Source organism: Scatophagus argus, chromosome 22 (assembly GCF_020382885.2).
Source record: "Scatophagus argus isolate fScaArg1 chromosome 22, fScaArg1.pri, whole genome shotgun sequence".
Lineage (NCBI taxonomy): Eukaryota > Metazoa > Chordata > Actinopteri > Scatophagidae > Scatophagus > Scatophagus argus.
The window spans coordinates 14,985,946-15,005,673 of NC_058514.1; the positions used below are offsets into that span (position 1 = coordinate 14,985,946).

At 41.5% G+C, this 19,728-nt stretch overlaps 2 protein-coding genes across 4 annotated transcripts; one reads left to right on the plus strand and one right to left on the minus strand.

Annotated features, from left to right (window-relative positions):
* The first annotated feature begins 124 nt into the window (after positions 1-124).
* Positions 125-4,493, plus strand: psmc2 (proteasome 26S subunit, ATPase 2). Its single transcript, XM_046378447.1, has 12 exons — positions 125-295; positions 607-644; positions 769-850; positions 1,005-1,104; positions 1,466-1,597; positions 1,694-1,766; positions 1,920-2,015; positions 2,299-2,463; positions 2,549-2,636; positions 3,106-3,308; positions 3,428-3,524; positions 4,205-4,493. The coding sequence occupies exons 1-12, from the start codon at positions 226-228 to the stop codon at positions 4,360-4,362; spliced, it is 1,302 nt and encodes a 433-aa protein (XP_046234403.1). The 5' UTR covers positions 125-225; the 3' UTR covers positions 4,363-4,493.
* Positions 4,494-5,496: 1,003 nt separating this feature from the next.
* slc26a5 (solute carrier family 26 member 5) lies at positions 5,497-17,964 on the minus strand. 3 transcript variants are annotated; one of them, XM_046378443.1, is made up of 18 exons: positions 17,797-17,964; positions 16,451-16,746; positions 15,262-15,401; positions 14,528-14,638; positions 11,984-12,126; positions 11,482-11,646; positions 11,090-11,325; positions 10,744-10,891; positions 9,685-9,798; positions 9,500-9,577; positions 9,227-9,322; positions 8,336-8,442; positions 8,083-8,152; positions 7,893-7,985; positions 7,241-7,345; positions 6,773-6,979; positions 6,568-6,622; positions 5,497-5,879 (listed from the first exon to the last, which is right to left on the minus strand). In XM_046378443.1, exons 2-18 carry the CDS (start codon positions 16,606-16,608, stop codon positions 5,662-5,664), a joined length of 2,244 nt encoding a protein of 747 aa, XP_046234399.1. In that variant the 5' UTR covers positions 16,609-16,746; positions 17,797-17,964; the 3' UTR covers positions 5,497-5,661. The 3 variants fall into 3 exon arrangements, with proteins under 3 accessions (XP_046234399.1, XP_046234397.1, XP_046234398.1); XM_046378441.1 differs by having other exon boundaries at positions 11,945-12,126; positions 17,797-17,963; XM_046378442.1 differs by lacking the exon at positions 17,797-17,964 and adding an exon at positions 17,041-17,063 and having other exon boundaries at positions 11,945-12,126.
* Between the last annotated feature and the right edge of the window lie 1,764 nt (positions 17,965-19,728).

A 19,728-nucleotide genomic window follows, 5' to 3' on the forward strand; every position in this document is an offset into this window, starting at 1 on the left:
ACATTTAACTATTATTTGTAACTGAGAATCATAATTATATGAATCTTGTTTAAGAGTCAAAAATATTTTTCTTCTATTGGTGGTACATCTTAAATAAAATTCCGACCTATATTTCCGGTGACTCGTTCACAGTAGCGGAAATTCAAAGCTGCTGTGTAATGGTACAGTTTGGTTGTTGAGGTAGCTCGGTCTTTTAGTGCTAAGCAGTTTATTTCTCGATTAAAAATGCCGGACTATTTGGGGGAGGACCAAAGGAAGACTAAGGAAGAGGATAAAGAAGATGCACCTATCAGAGGTAATCACTATTTAAATATTAAGTGAAATTCTTGAAAAGGACCAACATTCTTTGCTAAATAGGAACGTCGACATTAGCTACTTAGCTAATGTTAACTCTGCCATTCAGTCAAACTGTTACTACTTATCACTGGCTACGATAGCTTTCGTGGTTTGTTAAATAGAATATTTAAGATGTGTGCAGCCAAAGCAGTTACTGTAAAATGTGGAACAACGATGAAATAAATCCCACCGCTCAGTTCGACAGTAATGCTAGCGGCCCACTGATGCTGTCAGAGTGCACACTCATTTACGGTGTTTTCATCCTCACAGCTTTGGATGAAGGCGACATCGCCCTGCTGAAAACATATGTAAGTATGACCTTAATAAAGTTTGCATGTGGTTAAAGCTACTTGTGAAAGTGTTGAAATTGTTCATATTTACATTATTAATTTAAAATTACTCTATAACGTGGCACTTGCTGTTCATCATCAGGGTCAAAGCACCTACTCCAGACAGATCAAACAAGTGGAGGATGACATCCAGCAGCTGCTCAAAAAGATCAACGAGCTGACAGGTGAGCGATGCAGCCATAAATATGCTTAAATGACATTAAGGCTGCATGTTTAGTGACAGTGAAGAATGTGTTGGCGTTACTTAAATTTTCGCAGAAAAACCAATGGCTTCAGGTGGTCTCACTGGATGCTGGGTTGTGTTTTTGGCTTTCACAGGCATTAAGGAGTCAGACACAGGCCTGGCTCCACCAGCGCTTTGGGATCTGGCTGCTGACAAACAGACTCTGCAGAGTGAACAGCCACTGCAAGTAGCAAGGTAAAGCTTCAGTATGCTCGAGTCTGTTGATTTCATTTTGTGGTATCTCTGTATCTCCTGACTTTAGCAAGTATTTATCAGTCTTAAAGTTAAATGTTTTGTATCCTTGTTTTGTTTTGTTTTGTTTTGTTGAAGCTGCTGAAAGTATGAATAAATTGGTGTCAGAGTTAACTTTCTCATTTCTACTGCATTCTTATGAAAATTCTGTCAAAACAACAGTATACAGTGTATTCCACCTCACTGGTCTTAAATAGTCTGCAGCGATGGCTTGTAAACAGTCTTCTCTTATAGTACATTGGACATCTCTGGTCACGTTTACAGTATCTAGTCTCATATGTTTTTTTCTTTCTTATTCAAACAGATGCACAAAGATCATCAATGCAGACTCCGAGGACCCCAAATACATTATCAACGTCAAACAGTTTGCCAAGTTTGTGGTGGACCTGAGCGACCAGGTGGCCCCGACTGACATCGAGGAGGGCATGAGGGTCGGGTGAGGCACAAGTGTTATTTAAATGCCTCGCATATAATTTGGAAGCCCCATTTAAGTCAAGTGAAACAAACTGCTAAGTCTCATCTGTTCTTCCAGTGTTGACAGAAACAAATATCAGATCCATATTCCTCTGCCTCCAAAGATTGACCCGACTGTCACTATGATGCAGGTATGAAGCCACCAATTTATGAGAAAAACACTGTTGGTTTTTTGAGAAACAACAAGTCCACTTCAACCTTATAGTAAAATTAAATGAAAAAATTGTAATGTTGCCTCTTTTGATTTCCAAAATAAGCAGCAGTACATTTTTCACATGTTGTAGGTGGAGGAGAAGCCTGATGTGACCTACAGTGATGTTGGTGGATGTAAGGAGCAGATTGAGAAGCTGAGAGAAGTGGTCGAGACCCCCCTGCTACATGTGAGTATTTGCAAGTGAAGAAAATCCACAGTTCAGTCCGTGCCAGGGCTTCTACTAGAAGGCTACTCGATAGTTTAAAATTTCACAGCCATCAGTGTTGGGCAAAATATTTTAATAAACTCAGAACTGTGACCTTCAAATCAAAAGTCAAATCGAATCGTAGCTTTGGAGGATCATGACACCCCTGCTAACATCACACTCCTGTTCTGTCATTACATAAATGAAGTTTCCAGTTTATTACAGTTAGCAGGGATGACTAACATCTTTGTCCTCTGCTCACCAGCCTGAGAGGTTTGTCAATCTGGGTATTGAGCCTCCTAAAGGTGTGCTGCTGTTCGGGCCTCCCGGCACAGGAAAGACCCTGTGCGCCCGTGCCGTGGCGAACAGGACAGACGCGTGCTTCATCAGAGTCATTGGCTCTGAGCTGGTGCAGAAGTATGTGGGAGAGGTGAGTGTATAGAGAGATTGACAAACACACCAGGTGACCAAAAGCAGACTGCAAGTCTTGATGAGTGTAAACATCCTTTTTGTAGGGGGCCAGGATGGTGCGTGAACTGTTTGAGATGGCCAGGACTAAGAAGGCTTGTCTGATCTTCTTCGATGAAATTGACGCCATTGGAGGTGAGGCTCACCCAAAGGTCTCCTTCTTCTCTTACAGCTTTGTTTACAGTACCTTTCCTCCAATATGGCTGTTAGGATCTTTTTAACTGTGTTCACATCAGGTCAACATCAAGAGATATTTGAAATTAATGGTGATCTGAATCTGTGAGAACATTACATCTGTATATAAGTTTAAAATCACACACAAAAATGTATATAATTTTATCTTGTTGCCTTGAGATACATGGTTTTCTCTGGAAAGGAAGGGAATGAATGAAGTGGGGTATAAAATTTCCCTCTGAGATTTAGGGGGGTAGAAGTATAAAGTAGTATATAATGGAAATACTCAAATAAAGTATGAGTACCTCAACTCTGTACTTAAAGTTAATTACTTAGTTACACTCTGAACACACTGAATGGTGATACAAGACTTGAGCAGAATACACTCTTCCATATTTAAGACATTAACGTAATGTGTTGAACCTGCCAGGTGCTCGTTTTGACGACGGTGCTGGTGGAGACAATGAGGTCCAAAGGACTATGCTGGAGCTCATCAACCAGCTGGATGGTTTCGACCCTCGAGGCAACATCAAAGTGCTGATGGCCACCAACAGGCCGGACACCTTGGACCCGGCCCTCATGAGACCTGGACGTCTGGACAGGAAGATCGAGTTCAGCTTGCCTGACCTGGAGGTGAGTTAATAGTGTTGACGAGACATGAAGACATATTCTCATAAACCTACCATAAAACTATACAGCATGATTAGTCAGTGGTGTCTTTGTGTAGCTCACCCGTTTGTTTTGTGTTTCAGGGTCGCACACACATCTTTAAGATCCATGCCCGCTCCATGAGCGTGGAGAGAGATATTCGCTTTGAGCTGCTGGCTCGCCTTTGTCCCAACAGCACAGGTAAGGCTAATACAGCAGCATTCATTCTCTGTTCTGTCATGTGTTGTCTTAAGACCCCCCCCCCCCCCCCCCCCCCTATATTTTCTCTCTAACGTCTTTCAGTTAGTTTTCTGTCCTTTCTGTTCTGAAATGATTACTGCAGAGTGGCTTCAAGCTCTTAGTTACTCCAGTCAGCAGGTAGAAATTTGCTTTTTATTTGTTCACTGGTGTAGTGCTGATGTGCGGTCACAAGGGTGCACGCTAGTATCATTTTGTCACCGTCCCTTCAGAACCACGCACCTTCAAATTCAGTGGTATTTGAATTTTTACATTACACCAACAGGAATTGACAAAAATAAATAAATTCCAGTGTCACAAAGCTGATAACAGAATTATTTTAGTTAGTAATAAAAGCTTTTAGTTTTGACCACATCAAGATGATGTGTCAGGGGAAATGTTGTTAAACTCAGCTGTAAAGTCCATCCAACTTGACACTGGTTGGTTGTAATGAAGTCGAGGCTGAGCTCACATTTTGCTTCATTACTATCCTTTTCTCCCTACGTGGCCATAGAGGCATCTCACCCCAAACATAAAACTCTCAAAAACTAAGAGTGTATGAATGACTGAACTTATACACAATATTTCCTGTTCATCCTGAAAGTCATTATGTTAGCAAAATTTGATACATGTTTCCTGTCCAGGTGCTGAGATCCGCAGTGTGTGCACAGAGGCGGGCATGTTCGCCATCAGAGCTCGCAGGAAGATAGCCACAGAGAAAGACTTCCTGGAGGCCGTTAACAAGGTCATCAAGTCCTACGCCAAGTTCAGCGCCACCCCAAGATACATGACCTACAACTGAAAGTGTGTCTGTGTGTGTGAGAGAGTGTTTCCACTTCGGCATTTTGCTGTCAAAAGAAGCAGAGCACGGAGTCAAAAATATTGTTCTTTTGTTGTCATTCTTGTTCACTTAAAAATAAAGTTTATTCCAGAGTTGAGTCTCTTTGTTCAGTAACCGTATGGTACCTTTAAAGGCCTCCTGTGTTATACAATAGCACAACTAAAAAAAAAAAAAACATATGCTAAAACTTGCACTGACAGAATGTACACTAATACATTAGTACTGCACTCGGACTCACAGCAGTGCAGGCGCACTGTAATAGACATGACACTGCAAAAGGACCAGTGATAGTGATTTTGCTGGTCACACAGTAATACAGCTGAAAATAAGCAGATCATCAAGACAAAATTTCTTGGTAACCACAAACATTTGATACAGCGTGATGATAACAGGCAGCTTCCAGTCAGATTCCCAGACTTTTCCAGCACTGACATTACTGATGAGGGCTACCCTAAAGTGAAGCCAAAACATCTTAAACTCCACCTGTGGGGGGGCAGTCTACAGCACAGGTTGTAAACACCTGGGGGGGGGTGTTTGAGACATCAGCCAAACTAAAAACTCAAGATGGTTTCTGTCATTTTAGGTAGTTCTTACCAAAATGAGGCATGTTCAAGTGCTTTTAATGAGTTATTTAATAGTTCTAAAAAAAGGGATGAAACTTCATGACTGAGAGCTGAGTGTTGCTTGCTAATGGGCCAGACAAGTGTACTGGCGAGAACTCGATCATTACTGTGCAGACTCGGGCACGTCTCCGGTACAAAATGGCAGTGCTCGTATCCAGCATGCTTTAGTGTCATTTTTGTACAGTGGGAGGACGTGGAGATGTGTTGTCCATCTTTATATATGTCAGTTGTTTCCACCATAAACTGGACTCTTTCAGTAACCATTCTAATAAGATCATTTGGACCAGAGCAGCAGTACTAGAAAATGTTTCTCTCCCAGCAGTGCATTGATAACTTCAACAGAACTACAGAAACATTTTAAAAGTGCAACTCTAAACAATCTGCTCAACAGAGTAGATGTAGAAAAATAATTCTGCAGGAATGTCTGCTCATAATCCCACATTTCTGATTGAATAAAAGCCTCAAAACCGCCTTGTGTCTCACTGTTCTGGGCATTTTAATTTAATAAAGTTGTCAGAATCTTGTGAGGGTTGGGTGGGAGGTCATCCACCTGGGTTACAAACCCTCCTCTATTCAGTATGAATGATTGTTCAGGTCATCACTATCATGATGCTGGAACATCACAAGTTCATAGCACCTACAGGCGGGTGCAGGTACTCCCAAGTCTGCCATCCACTTCCTTGCTGTGATTTGTCCCAGATGACAGGTGTCTTCTACTGTCAGGTCGTTTCATTGGTCGGGACAGCCGGCCGGCGAGAATTTGCAGCACAGCGTCATGGACAGTGGGGAACACCATCTCTGGAGTCACTATCCCAGTGAAAAACTGTAAGGCATCCAGCTCAGACAGTAGGCTTCCTTGTAGATCACAGCAGAAATGCAAGATCAGTCAGATCACTTATTATTAATAGGGACAGTTCCAATATAAATAAACATACATAAAATACATTTGGCAAAAAACTCCCCAGTTCCATATAGGAACTATTTAAATAAAAAAAAAATCAAAATTACAAGCAATTGAACTTACACCACATTGCCCTTTGAATAAGTCAACCTAGCTAAAATGAATGGCTCCTTTAAGTTCAGTTTGGTTGACACTGTTTCAGGGACGTGCTGATTCATCTTTAATGGGCGTTTTGCTCTCGTTTGTGTTGCTCTAGTTCACCAACACCAATGAGATGAACAAAACATTAGCCCTTTTTAGTGAGTTCTTTCTTTGTTGTATTAGCTTTAGCTACATGTAACTAAAAAAAAACTGGCTGAGGAATAAATTTGGACAAAAGAGATTTAGATATGATGAAATTATTGACTGGTTGATTTTCAAGTATTTGCTGTTTGTCTTTATACAACAAGTCTATACTACTTCAGCACAAGTTTTGAATTTGCAAGCAGAGATGAAGTTAGAGAGAAAAAAAATGCCGCCACATCAGAGTGACTGGTTTAATTTGGGTGAGGCAGCTTCACAAGGATCCTCTTTCAGAATCAGTAAACGACCCTCGGACTACAGTTACAACAAATGCAGAAGGAAGTCGTCATCATTACTTACTGCTGCAGCCGGCTATGACCACTTTAACGTCCACAGCTGCGTATTCCTTAATGACCTACAGAGACAGACAATGACTTAATTAAACATCAGGATGTAGCATAAAAAGCCTTTCTGAACTGGCAGCTCAGGAATGAATCATTCATCTCAGCACTGACATCTACACTTGCTGCTGTAGTGAACCTGATATTGAAAATATCTTTCGAACCTGTTTAATGGCTTTGGCTCCCACGGAATCGATGAAGCAGGCGGACGTCCAGTCCAGGATGATGGAGTGGACATTGCTGAGAGGTTCAATAAAGACAGCCTCTTCTAAGTCTGACTCGCCGTGTCTGTCCTCCATCTGGCCGTTCATCTGCTCCTCCACCACGTTGTTTTGAGTTAAAACCTCATGAGTCACTCCCTGCTCCTTATACTGGAACCCATCAAAGGAAAAGACCAAATCTTATACTGATGGACACGTATAAGGTCAGCATTTCCATCTAGCTACCAAGATAAAAATGATCTACAGTAGTCACGGGTTGGATAAAATAGATGTAAATGCACAGTTGTGGCTTTAAAGGATCTCTCACTGCCTGAGGCCTGAGAGACATCCATTAAACCGCCTGTTTACACTGTCAACAAAGCTGACTGTTTACATACGCAACAAACAACCAGGCAGAGCAGACAGACTCACCTTTGCGCAAACGTTCAGTGGGGAGTTGTTGTTGCCATTTGCCTTCTCCTTCTGTTTCTTTTGCACTTTCCAGGCAGCTTGTAAGTGCTCGGGGTTTACTCCTGTCTGTAAACACATCAGTAGTAGCAGATAAGTCAGGGAAACGGCTGATAATGTCTTTTTAACAGGGAAACAAAAGCAAACGACTATTTGAATGTTAGCCCTTTCCTGTCCTCCATGCGTCCTTTTTATAATAACGGCTGAAAACACGCGGGGTGAAAAACATGATATGATATTGATTTATTTTCGATAAGCACTACCTAGTTCGACTTCATACACAATCTTATTTTAATGATATACTTTTGGCTTCAATCCTCATAAATAGTCAGCGCTTAAGTATGAGTCATAAATTGTGTTCAAATAAGAAATATAATTATATTTTTGGCTTGTCTAAACTACAAACCATGAATAAGCCTGCGTGTTGCAGGTATACCATTAAATACTTGTTGCTCAGACAACAGATCAGATAATCTCGCCTTGTGTCAAATCATCAGCAATCAGAGTCGAGCTGTTTTCACATTCATATCATTACACGTCTCTGGGCAACAATACTGACGGCCTACGCAATGCAACCTGCTTAAAACCAGTTCAGTTCCACAGTGGCTAGGATTACCTTCTCCTTGAGGGCGTTCACATAAAGGTCACTGTTAGCAAAGTAGATTGAAGAGTTGGAGTGGAAAATCTTAATCCCTTCATATTCAGCCGCCTGGGAACAAAAGCACCAATTACAGACGTTCAAACCAGCAGACTGACATTTCTGTCCTCTGTTCAGACTTCAGTGTTTTCTCTTGTAACAGACTCACCTCTTCATACTCATCCACAGCGCAGTACAGCCCTGTGCCGGGCACGTGGCCCAGGACTGCACTTTTAGGGCTGAAGGACAAGAAGAAAGTTCAAAAACAAATTAAATTCATCTATTAGCAGGCCTTGAACATCATTCTACTTGTTCATGCAAATGGGTTTACATGCTGTTACATGCTGCATCATGTTCAATCAGTGAACACGGTGAACAATGATGTTAAGGGAAGAAAAATACACACTTTGTTTTATCAGTACCTCTGTGTTCTGTAGATGACTGTTAGCATGGCGAATGCAATGGCTACCAAGAGGCCGTAATCCAGGCCCAACAGCACAGACGCTACAAAGGCAACCAGCCAGATGGCCTGAGAGAGACAGAGTGAAGAAACAGAAAAAATAGTGGGTTTTTTTGGCCACACTGATGATAACACTGACAGTGGCTCCCAGTCATCTCTCAGCCATGACCTCTCATTTTCAACTGAAAACAGGGGAAAAAAAGATTGAAACTTTATGATCACATCATGGGTAGAACATCTGAATTCTACATGCTTTTCAAGGTTGAACCATGACTTTGAATTCAACGGCAATTAGATTAGACTGCCCTTTACTATCAGATTCCATCAAAGATTTGTCTTGCGTCATGAGTCAGCTGTTTGTCTGCAGATACAACATAATGACAGCAGACTGAGGTTTAAAAAAGAAAAAGAAAACAGTTTTGGTTTTTTTTTCTCAAATCTGCAGCTGAACTTGAGCTCATGCCAAAAAATAAAATCAGTCAAGTTAATAAATGCTTTCATGTTACTTTTTTTCTACGGCTGCGATGCATCTACAAAGGCATATAAATATGTAGGAAAGCACCATGTAACAGCCACTAGGACTGCTTAATTCATGAAGGAAAAACACTTGGCCAAAGGGTCCGCCTTAATAAAGTTTCAAAAATTATCAAGACACATTCCAGTCAGTAATTTGCTGTGGTCTGATGTTGTGTCTTGGTATGTGTTAAACATGATGACTGACTAAAAAGCTCACTACCAGTTAAACTGGACCTCTTCAAAAACCACAGTGGACAACAAAGTGCATAACATCTTCAGGCTTTCAGAGGGCTGCTGAGCTGCAGTGACATTACTGATGTTATACTGACAGACTGACCAGTTCAATCTTGCTGCTCCTCCACAGAGCAGGAATGTCTCTGAACTGTTTGAACATCCCCAGGAGGTTAACCATGATGATGGCAGCCAGCGCAGTCTGGGGCACAGAATGGAAGATGATAAGAACAAGACAATACAAAAGCACATTATAAAAATGATTCATCCACGGTTTGCTCAACAGATTGAGGAGAAAATAAAAGTGTCTGCAGCCGCGCCTGTGACGCCGAGCTGCCACACAGGAAGCTGGAAGCTCAGTGTCATCAGCCCCACCCACCTGAGGGAGCGGCTCGAAGACAAAACCGATGGCAACCACCACCAGCAGCACCACGAGAGATGACAGCAACCCTGCAATCTACAACAATAACTGAGTCAACATCACAATCTAATTATGGTTTTACAACTCTAATTTAGATAGTGACAAAGTAATCACTCCTTTAAGTGTGCTTGTGTGTGTGTTACCTGCGTTTTTCCGCCAGTGCTCTCCTGCACCAGGCTCCTTGACATGGAGCATGTGATGGCAAAGGTTTGGAAGAAAGAACTGATGAAGTTACACAGGCCATGTGCAATCAGCTCCTGAAACACAAACATTTGTTCTCAGGTGTTGACACAGTAAACCACAATGAACTCCAGAGAGGGTCGTTTACGACATCATGCACAGATCCAGGTCAGTGCGACAGACAGACATGTACCAAATACAAAAACACAGTAAGATCCCTTGTTTCCACTGTGGCTCAGTATGTTTACATGCACTGTAATAACCTGGTATCCATGAACACATGCAGAAGGTCAGCGATCAGATCCTCTCTACATTCAGTCTTACATCAGAAGCCTTACTTAGAGGCTCTGCACACTGTGGGAAACCGAACTTCTCGCAGTCTTTAATCCCACCGCTCTCTTGTTTCAGCAATATTTACCTTGTCTGAAGTCTTTGTCTTGCACATGTTCACATACAAAAAGCAGATTAGAAACCTGCATGCTCTTATACGTGGAGAGCAATCAGCTTTCTAGCTAGGAAATTAGGGTTCTCTAATCCACTAAATCATTTACAGAACAGCAAACAGATTTCTCTGACTGTAACCTGCTTACTTAATGGTCCACTTTGGAGGATTTTAGCGGAGAGGTTACAGATTGCGACCAACTGAACATCCCTCATCTCACCCTCTCCTACAGTGGCTGCGACAAAGGTGAAAGGCCCTCTCTAGAGCCAGTGTTTGGTTTGTCCTCTACCACTGTAACACCATCAATTAAATAACCCTCACATCCTGCCACCTGGTCAATGAATGGTGTCCACGTACCCTTTTCATTACTCCATTATTTTGTTATTATTGTCTAGTTTGGTGAAACTGATCATGACATTGTTATTTACTCTATTATTTCTTAGCTTAGTAGTCAATCAGCGTCTTTTCTTTTCGTTGTTTAAAGAGCAGAAATTACATACTGTGCATTTAAGTGCATGCAGTCACCATCCTAATGAGGGATCTGTAGCTCATCAGCAGCTCCTCACGTGTTCACACTCACCTGGTTGCCGTCGACGCTGTAGCCGTGCTTCAGGGCAAAGATCTTCGAGAGCGAGATGCCCATTGAGAATCCTACAATTGCTACAGCAAATGCATCTGCAACCAAATTGGGTAACAGCGAGAACTCTGGGACGGTAGGAGGGAGAAGCCTGAGAACACATAAGACACATAAGACTTGTGCTACATCCAGTACAATAAGCTTTAACCACAGAAGACATGAAATACCGTACAACTTCTACAGTGCATTCATATCTCTCAGCTGTAAAATCTTTGGACTGAAATACACCTCTCTAAATTGTGAGTTTTTCCAGAAATTCCTCTAACAAATTGAAAATATGACAACCTACCCTGTTGGAATCTCCCCGACAACATCCACCTTGTAGTTGCCTGATAAGGACATGCCATACGAGACCCCAGTTGACACGATGACCACGATAATCTCACCAGGAATGGGAATAGGAAGTTTCTTCTTGAAGCGCTCATTGAGGACTTTGACCACGTACAGGAAGATGAAGCACCCGAGGCCCAGGATGAGTGTGGCGACATTGGTGCTTGTGATGTCACTGACTACAGCTTTGACACTCTGGGACAAGAGAAATAAGATAGCGTGATGAATTTAAGTCATCTAATTTTTGCATTCACCAAACACACACCAAAAAAGGGTGGCAAAAAGATATTCGACGAACTGCCAAATCAAACTCTTTCCACCGTCAAATCCTACACTTCTATTAAAACTCACATAAATAACAGAGAGGGGCCCACTGAAGCGCTTTGTTTTCACGCCCAGCAGGTACTTCAGCTGAGAGACCACGACGTGCACAGACGCTGCTGTAGTGAAGCCTCGCACCAGGGGCTCTGTGAGGTAGATCGCCACAAAGCCGAACCTGAGGAGACCTAAAACAAACTGAAAAAAAGGAAAAATAACAAAGAAAGCATGGAATAAGAAAGAGGTGATGGGATAAGAACAAGCAACATAGCTTTGTTTCAAATACAAGCATTTATTCAAGGTGTGGATACATCAACATTGATTTAGATATACTTAAAACATGGGTAAACCAGGATTTTTGAGCGTGAGAAAGCTGTATCACTTCACTGTGATCTCTTAACCAAATAACACCCGCTCTGTGGGGGGGTGAAGCCAAATCCACAGCAGCTTTCAGCTGCTGGCAGGGTGTGCTGGGTGAGTTTTTTTAGAGGCTGACCTGAATGATTCCCACCAGCGTTGTGAGTACAACAGCCACCTGCACCCTCCTGGCATCTCGAGCCGCCACGTCCAGGATGGCAGACGTGTTGGATCCGTTGGCAGGCAGGGCAAAAAAGTCGGAGTCTGGAGCCTCCCTCACTGCAACACCTCCAATCATCAGACTTATCACTGCAAAGGTGCCTGCAGATCACACACAACAAAACACAACAGTTTGTTTAGGGTATTTGTCCATCTTTATTATGTCAAAGTTGTGAAAATACTTGCACCTTAACTGTGTGTGCGAGCTTGTGCCTTCACCCTACACATCATGTTTAGTATCCCCCTGAGTGAAAAGGCCAGCTTGCCCAGCACTTGAACAGCAGCCCAGTTATTTCCTCTCAGTCTCTGCCAAAATTTTGGGGGTCATCATTTCCACAGCAACTTGCTGTCAGGCTTTGGCCACAGGCCCTTCTGCAGTGAAGCCTCCTGTAGTTCACTTGAGATCAGATCTTTTGTTTAAAAAGGTTGCGCAGGTTTGGTTTATCATGCCCCTCTGTCAGATGGACTTAAAGGTTAGAGCTGACATTTGAGATGGCTTCGAGGCCGTTCTTGGCAAGAAAGTAGTCACATGGGCGACATGAGGATGAGTGTGTAACTTATTCAGACAGTTCACTGAGCTGATCCCAGAAGACCCCTGACAGAGAAGGTTGACAGTTTGAGACGGTTTTGGCGCTGACTGAGGACAACCTGTGAAAAGGCCACCGACTGCCTTAAGGACAAGAACTAATCCAGACCTTAGTGAACACTAACAATTACACAATATACAGACAAAAGTATTGGAACAGAGTTGAGAGCAGATGTCTTTATGGACCTTGCTGTGTGTTCTGGCGCACAGTCATACTGGAATAGAAAAGGGCCTTCCCAAAACTGTTGCCACAAAGGTGGAAGCATAGCATTGTCCAAAATGTCTTGGTATGTTGAAGCATTAAGATTTCCCTTCACTGGAAATAAGAGGCTGAGCCCAAGCCCTGAAAAACAGCCCCATACCACACCTGAATTCACACCTACAGTATATAGTATACTACTGACAATAACATATGTTCTCTGGTATTACGGTGGTAAGACCTCTACTGTTTAATGCAGGCCTACTCATGCGGTCGATCATATTGACAGGCCATGTCATTAACAACAAGCCTCCTCCACAGGCAGTTTTTGTTTTTTGTGTTTTGACGCTGTAAAATAAATGACCTTATCATAAAAGTACTGTTAGATTGTGGGGATATATGCCTATAAAATGAACACAGATGTAGATCAGGTTCGGCTGTGCATTGGAACATTATGCAAAATGTCTAATCTTAGTCAGTCACACATACACGCAGTCTCTTATCAGTGTTTGCCTTCACTGTAGGAAAATGCGACAGAGCAACAGCAAACCAAACAGCAGTTCTCTGTTGAACGTCATCATGTCTGAATCACTCACCTTTGCCCACCTTCTGTCCAGACTAGCTGCTGTACATTATTATGAGTGTGTATGTGTATGCCTTTGAATGAAAAGGTCATCTTGCCCAACACTTAAACACCAGCTTGGTAATCCCACTTGCTCACTTCCAAAAGCTAAGGGATCACCATTTCCACAATGACCGGTTATCAAGCAAGATTTGTAGCAGTGGCAGCAAAGCCAACGGCTTCCTATTGTTCACTTCTGGTCAGATCTTTTGTTTCAAATGGCTGAGCGAGTCTTGCAGATTTTACCCCTTTTGCCAGATGGATTCGTAGTTTAAAGCTGACATTTGAGATGACCTGGCACCCATTCCAGGAAAGGAAGCAGTCAGATGGGTGAGACAGGGTGGGTCTTGGAAATTTCACAATCCCACTGTTGGTGTCAGCTGAGGACACTGTTATCACATCTGAGTAAATACGGTCCCTCCACATTACAAACTGATTCCAAAAAGCTTTGATGCTGTGTAAAACATAGATAAAACAGAATGTGATCATTTGCAAACTCTTTTTGACATATACTTAACTGTATACAGTACGAAGACAATATATTTCATGTTTTACCTCATTAACTTCATTGATTTTGTATGTAATATATGCTTATTGTGGATTTAATGCCAGCAACAAGTTGGAGCAAAAAAAAAAAAAAAAAAGACTGTGCTCAGAAAATACATGTGCATTCACCTGAACACTCCACAGGTCAACGGGTTCACTGGTAACAGGTGAGAGGATTGTGACTGGGTGTGAAAGGGGCATGCTCAAAAGGCTCAGTCATTCACAAGCAAGGATGGGGCTAGGTTGACCACTTTGTCAAACACATGACTGTATAATAACATTACATGGGCTCAGGAACGCTTCTTAAAACTGTAAATCTGCGTATAAACACAGTTTGTTTGCAAATAATTGGATTCAGTTTTTTGTTTTTTGGGGGTTTTTTTTTACATTTTATACAGCAACTCTTTTGTAATGTATTTGAGTTGATACCCAGAGCAGTGCTGGGCTCCCTGTCAGTGTAGGACAGAAAAGGCTGGCAGTTTAAAGTGATCATAGTGTTCCTGGCACTAGCGGTGAGGAGCGTCAAAAGGCCACTGGCAGTACTTCTCACCTATCGATATGTGTCTAGACGTTCCAAAGAAGGTGTAGAGCAGGACTGGGTAGAACGAGGAGTACAGACCATAAACTGGAGGCACAGCAGCCAACATAGCATAGGCTAGACCTGTGGAGCAGAAGACAGGGAGAGATGAAAATAAACTGAACAGACCCAGAGGCCCAGTGATTGTATCACAAGCTCAGCACCACGGAGATACCAAAACAGAGACGACATGAAGCAGAGAGCAGCCCCTCAGGAGTCGGCAGCTGGTCCTTCACACATCTAACCCTACGTCATCCCACATAACTGGCCTGACCAAACTTGGCTTCTGGCTACTGCACAAAAGCTTCAGAAAGTGCTAATCGCTGACTCCATCAGGCTGTAAAGGTATTGTTTTACAGGCTTTCATAAACAGAGAGAGGTGTTTATTTTTTTAATTCTCCACAATAAAAGTGCCTCATTGGGTGCCTCTAAGATAGATAAAGCATGATAAAGTGCCCTCTATAATTCCCTTTCAGTGGACAAAATGGGATACAGGGCACAAATGGTTGCCCTTAAACTTGTGAGAAGGTGATGCAGTGAAATGCAGGCTGTCCTATATACTGAAACACCAGTTCCATGTGTTAATAATTTCCTGTGTGTTTTATTATATGTATGTATATGGTTTATAACTGTTTCACCATAAATACGACACAACTTTCTGCGTGACAGTTCAGACAGTAGTGCGGCTGGGACCACAGGATGCTGACCTTGAGGGAGCTGGACAACTCCTGTGCTGAGACCTGAGACCACATCTGAAAACAGGCACTGCTTGACTGAATAAGATGGCAGCCATGTCAGAATAGGAAGGAAACTCAAAACTACCGCCTTGGCCTTCTCTGATGAACATCTGTGAAAGGAAACAAGTCAATTAACTGATCAGCTTGATGGGACTTTTCGCCCCATCAAAGACAACATACATATTTAATTAATTACAGAAAAAATGGAATCCATGTTCTTTTTCATTGAGCTAAATGGTAAAAACAGCATATCATTTATGTAGATTTGTCTACATTCTAAGTCTTGCACAGACATTAATACGGCCATGTCTTTAGTCCCAACTGCAACAATTACAAGAGAGTTTAGAAAGCTCACACTGTGTGTCTTCATCTGTTTTCACTTTTCTGCTTAAAGGCTCTTTGTACAAATTCAAAACATTCTTTGTGTCTGAGCTGGTAAGACTGACACTGTACCTTTGATGGAGAAGTCACATGTCAGTGTAGGAGTACATAATATATCATCTACCTAATGTGAATGTATTAAAGAAAACTGTTCTGATGCTCCCACCAAAATGACAGGACGAACCTTATCAAACAGTGCTCGCATGTGAATTTAGGGGTACCAAATGATTATTTTGATTATCAGCTCAGCTGCAGATTCTAACTCTATAACTGTATAACTGATTAACTGTTTAGTCTGTAATATGTAAAAAAAAAAAAAAAAGAAAAAAAAAGTTGTGAAAAATTCTCATCACAATTTCCTCAAGTGCAGCGTGACTCTTCAAATTGCTTGTTTGAAAAATTGATTGTTTATTTATCAGAAAGCACAAAGAGAAGCAGCAAATTCTCAGATTTAAGACGCTGGAACCAGCAAACGTTTGACATTTTTGCTTTAAAAACGACTGAAACAATTAACTGATCACTTATCTAATCTTATCTACTCACTAATTTTCTTTCAGTCGACTAATTGCAGCAGTTCCACACTACTTATCAAATTCTGGATTTTTCCTTTGTAATGCATCCTTTTCATGAGTTACAGATAGACTGGATACATCATTGAGCCTTGTAGCAATATTTCCTTTTTGACTTGTGTGGACAGACCTACACTCGTGCAACAATTTGCTCAACAGTACTTCAGCATGACAAAAATCTAGAGGTAAATTCCTCAGTGTAAACTTACTGGAACTGTTGTGCCAGCCTCTGTCGAAGGCTGATGGAGTTCTCTTTGCGGTGGAGAAGCTGCGACCGGATGAAGCTTTCATTGTAGACTGGACGCTCTATCCTGTATATCAGCTGTGAGTCTGCATCCTCCCGAGCTGCAGCTTCTTCTTGATCCATAACAGAGGAAGGATCGCGTGGCTGAGTGTATTTCTCTACGGTGTCGTTTCTCTCTCACTTTATCTTCTCCGTCATTATTCTGACTGGTATATCCTCATTCCTTAAACTGCCCCAACTGTCAGTCTGAGCTTCTTCTCTCTGCTCAAAGGGCAAGACAAGACAAGACAGATATTACTCCAACACTTTTGCCTTTTGTCACTACTTTTAAACTTTTACTTTTAAAGGACGTGAAGAGCGGGTGTGATAACCAACAAGGCTTTGGTGTTTGTGCATTTTTGTGCTGATAAGACTTCAGTTTGACTTGCAATTTTCAGCCAATATTTAGTCTTTGGCCAGCTTGTGCAACGACATCAGCTGCATTGCATGTGATCTACTGCTGGGACAACGTGACAACTTTTTGGTGGTGGAGAACATTTCTATCAAAGGTCCTACCTTCCACATCGTTCATGTTCCAAAGAATCAAGAACATACATGCAGATATATTCAGACGTTTGTTTGCACTGTATGTGTTTCAGAGTACAGTTCATCTGGACGCAAAAAATGGACACCAAAAAAAAGGCTGAAAAATGAAAATGAAAATGAAAAATATTTCATTCAACATTAAAAGTCAGCATACACACAGATACGCATTTCTAGGTCCATGTGAATTAGCCATTAGATAAATGAATGATGCAAACAATTTTAAAACGGACATGTTTTTCTCTCAATTTACGCAAGTCAGATTTTACGTAAATGTGTGCGTAATATTTATTTGACTCGCGGTGTGAAATGACTTGAAATACAACCGACTGATTAACTTTGTAAACGATGCGAGAGCAGATAATTTTATCACGTTACCTGTTACACTGAAGAAGACTTGACCAAGAATGTACTGCTGTCTATTTCTGTCATATAAAATGAAGCAAGTTAATTTTTTGTTGGTTCGTAGTGTGACCGGGTGGACCGACTCGTCACTTCTGATTCAATCAACTATCTGACGCAAACCGAGCTTCTTCCCGTTTACTCTCCTTTCCCATAGCTAGCTAACAGAGACTCAATAAATCTGAGGCAATAATGTTCGGGTTGTAAGGAGGAACAAGCGTCCAACTATACTTGCCCTTGCTGTGACAGGAGAGGATGTTTTTTCTGGCTGTCAACAGTTCAGCATTTAAGCTAACATAAAGATGCTAGTAAAGACAAGCTCCTTACCTCCGTACACCTCTCCTCCAGCTCCTCGGGATGCTATCGGCTGAGGGAGAATTAAAATCTATAAACCAACCTCCCGAGTTAAAGTTTAACACGAACAACGTCCTTCGTGGACGACAGACAGCACCAACCGCTTATGACTAGACCAGAGATAGCATACGTGGAAAGATGACTTACTCTGTTGTGAAATTCATTTACCCCTTCCGGTCTAGTGAGAACTGGAGGTGGCTGTTGATTCTTGCGCATGCGCTCCCCTCTTGTTGTCAGGCCAATTTGTAGCCCTAAACGCTGCCCTCAGAGCCATGGTTTTCCTTGCCAGTTTTCCCGTGCTTTATTCCCACATAATTTTCAGTTAAACATATCTAGGTCTATTTATTTATTCTTCAATTACTTGGAGCTTGGCAGAAGTTAGTTTGATGTTTAGTTATGATGTAGTTTTCATATGTAGAACTATAGTCTAAAGGTCTATATTAAAATTTATTAAAAATGTATGCCCAGTTAGTTAATTTGTTATCAGAAAGAAAGTCCTCAACCACAATGCAAGAAAGAAAAAAAGAAAGAAAAAAAAAGTGCGGTTCGGTCACATGAAAAATGTATGGTCGAGTTTTATTTCGAGGGATTTTATCACATGAAATCAACGGTGTGGGCAGTGGGCTTAAAATGACAGAGAAAACGTACTTCTGTTCAAAACCGATGCCAGAGTGATAGGTCTTTATATCTATTGGATCTCTGACTGTTTGCTGGCAGGAAGCGAGGTGATGAAAACAGAATCACGGGGCTGCCTCTAGGGTTGTAATTCGCTGAAGGTCCAACATGACGAAGTAGTAGTATAATATAGTATAATATATATATCGACAATAACACACGATGTCATGATTTGAACATTTGAACGTTTGTTAAGAAATGATAAGAATTTGCAGTAACAATAATTATATTAAAAAGGTCTCACCCATCCTAACGTGTTACCTCTCTTTACTGTAATCCACAACCATCAATAAAGATTTACATTTCCCAGCCCATATTGATGACAGATAGTTTCATGCTGCTGGTTTTAGGGTATATCGTTATTATTTGACATCTGCTTGGAAGGTTAGCTTTGCAGCGGTGGGATTTAAGTACATTTGCTCAAGCTGAGGCACTTATTAAAATACATATTATAAGGCACACTTCCCCAACATACAAATGCTAAAAATGTTCGACCCATACAATTCATATAAAAAATGTAAATACAAAACACTTAAATTTCAAATGATCATTAGCAAATGTAATCATGATCATCAATAAATTTAATAGATTGCCATTTATTGTTATTATTATAATTACAGTGTGGGCTACTAGCACTTCTGCAAGTGGTTTTGCGTCTGAGTGTCAGATTTGGGGCATATTTGGTCAACGTCATTGAACCACAGCTACTGAACACAACAGGAGCAACATTTCCTGCAACAAGAGATCATAAAGAGGAAAAATCAGTCCTCTAAGTGCATGTTTTATCCTTACATAACAAGTGAACAATAGCATTATAATTTATCCTGATGTCAGTCACTCACTGTCCCTGACACACTTTGGTTTTTATGTTCTGAGTATATTTCTGTCGTCTTCACTGACAAGACTTTTAACGACTTAAAAAAAAAATCAATTAATCTTTTAGAACATTTTAATAAATCAGAATCGTTTTATCCCACTGTGCTGTTATTAAAAATGTCATCAGACTAAGGAGGGAATTCCATGCATCCCTCTCCCTCACAGCATTTTCCTGCACCTCCTAGGGGATCCCAAGGTGCTTCCATTACAGATGGGATATATAATCCCTCCAGTGGCTTCTGGGTCTGCCTCAGGGTCTCATCCCAGTTGAGCGTGCCCAGAAAATCTCCAAGGGGAGGCGCCCAGGAGGCACCCCAATTAGATGCATGAGCAACAAGTTTTACAATGGTACAA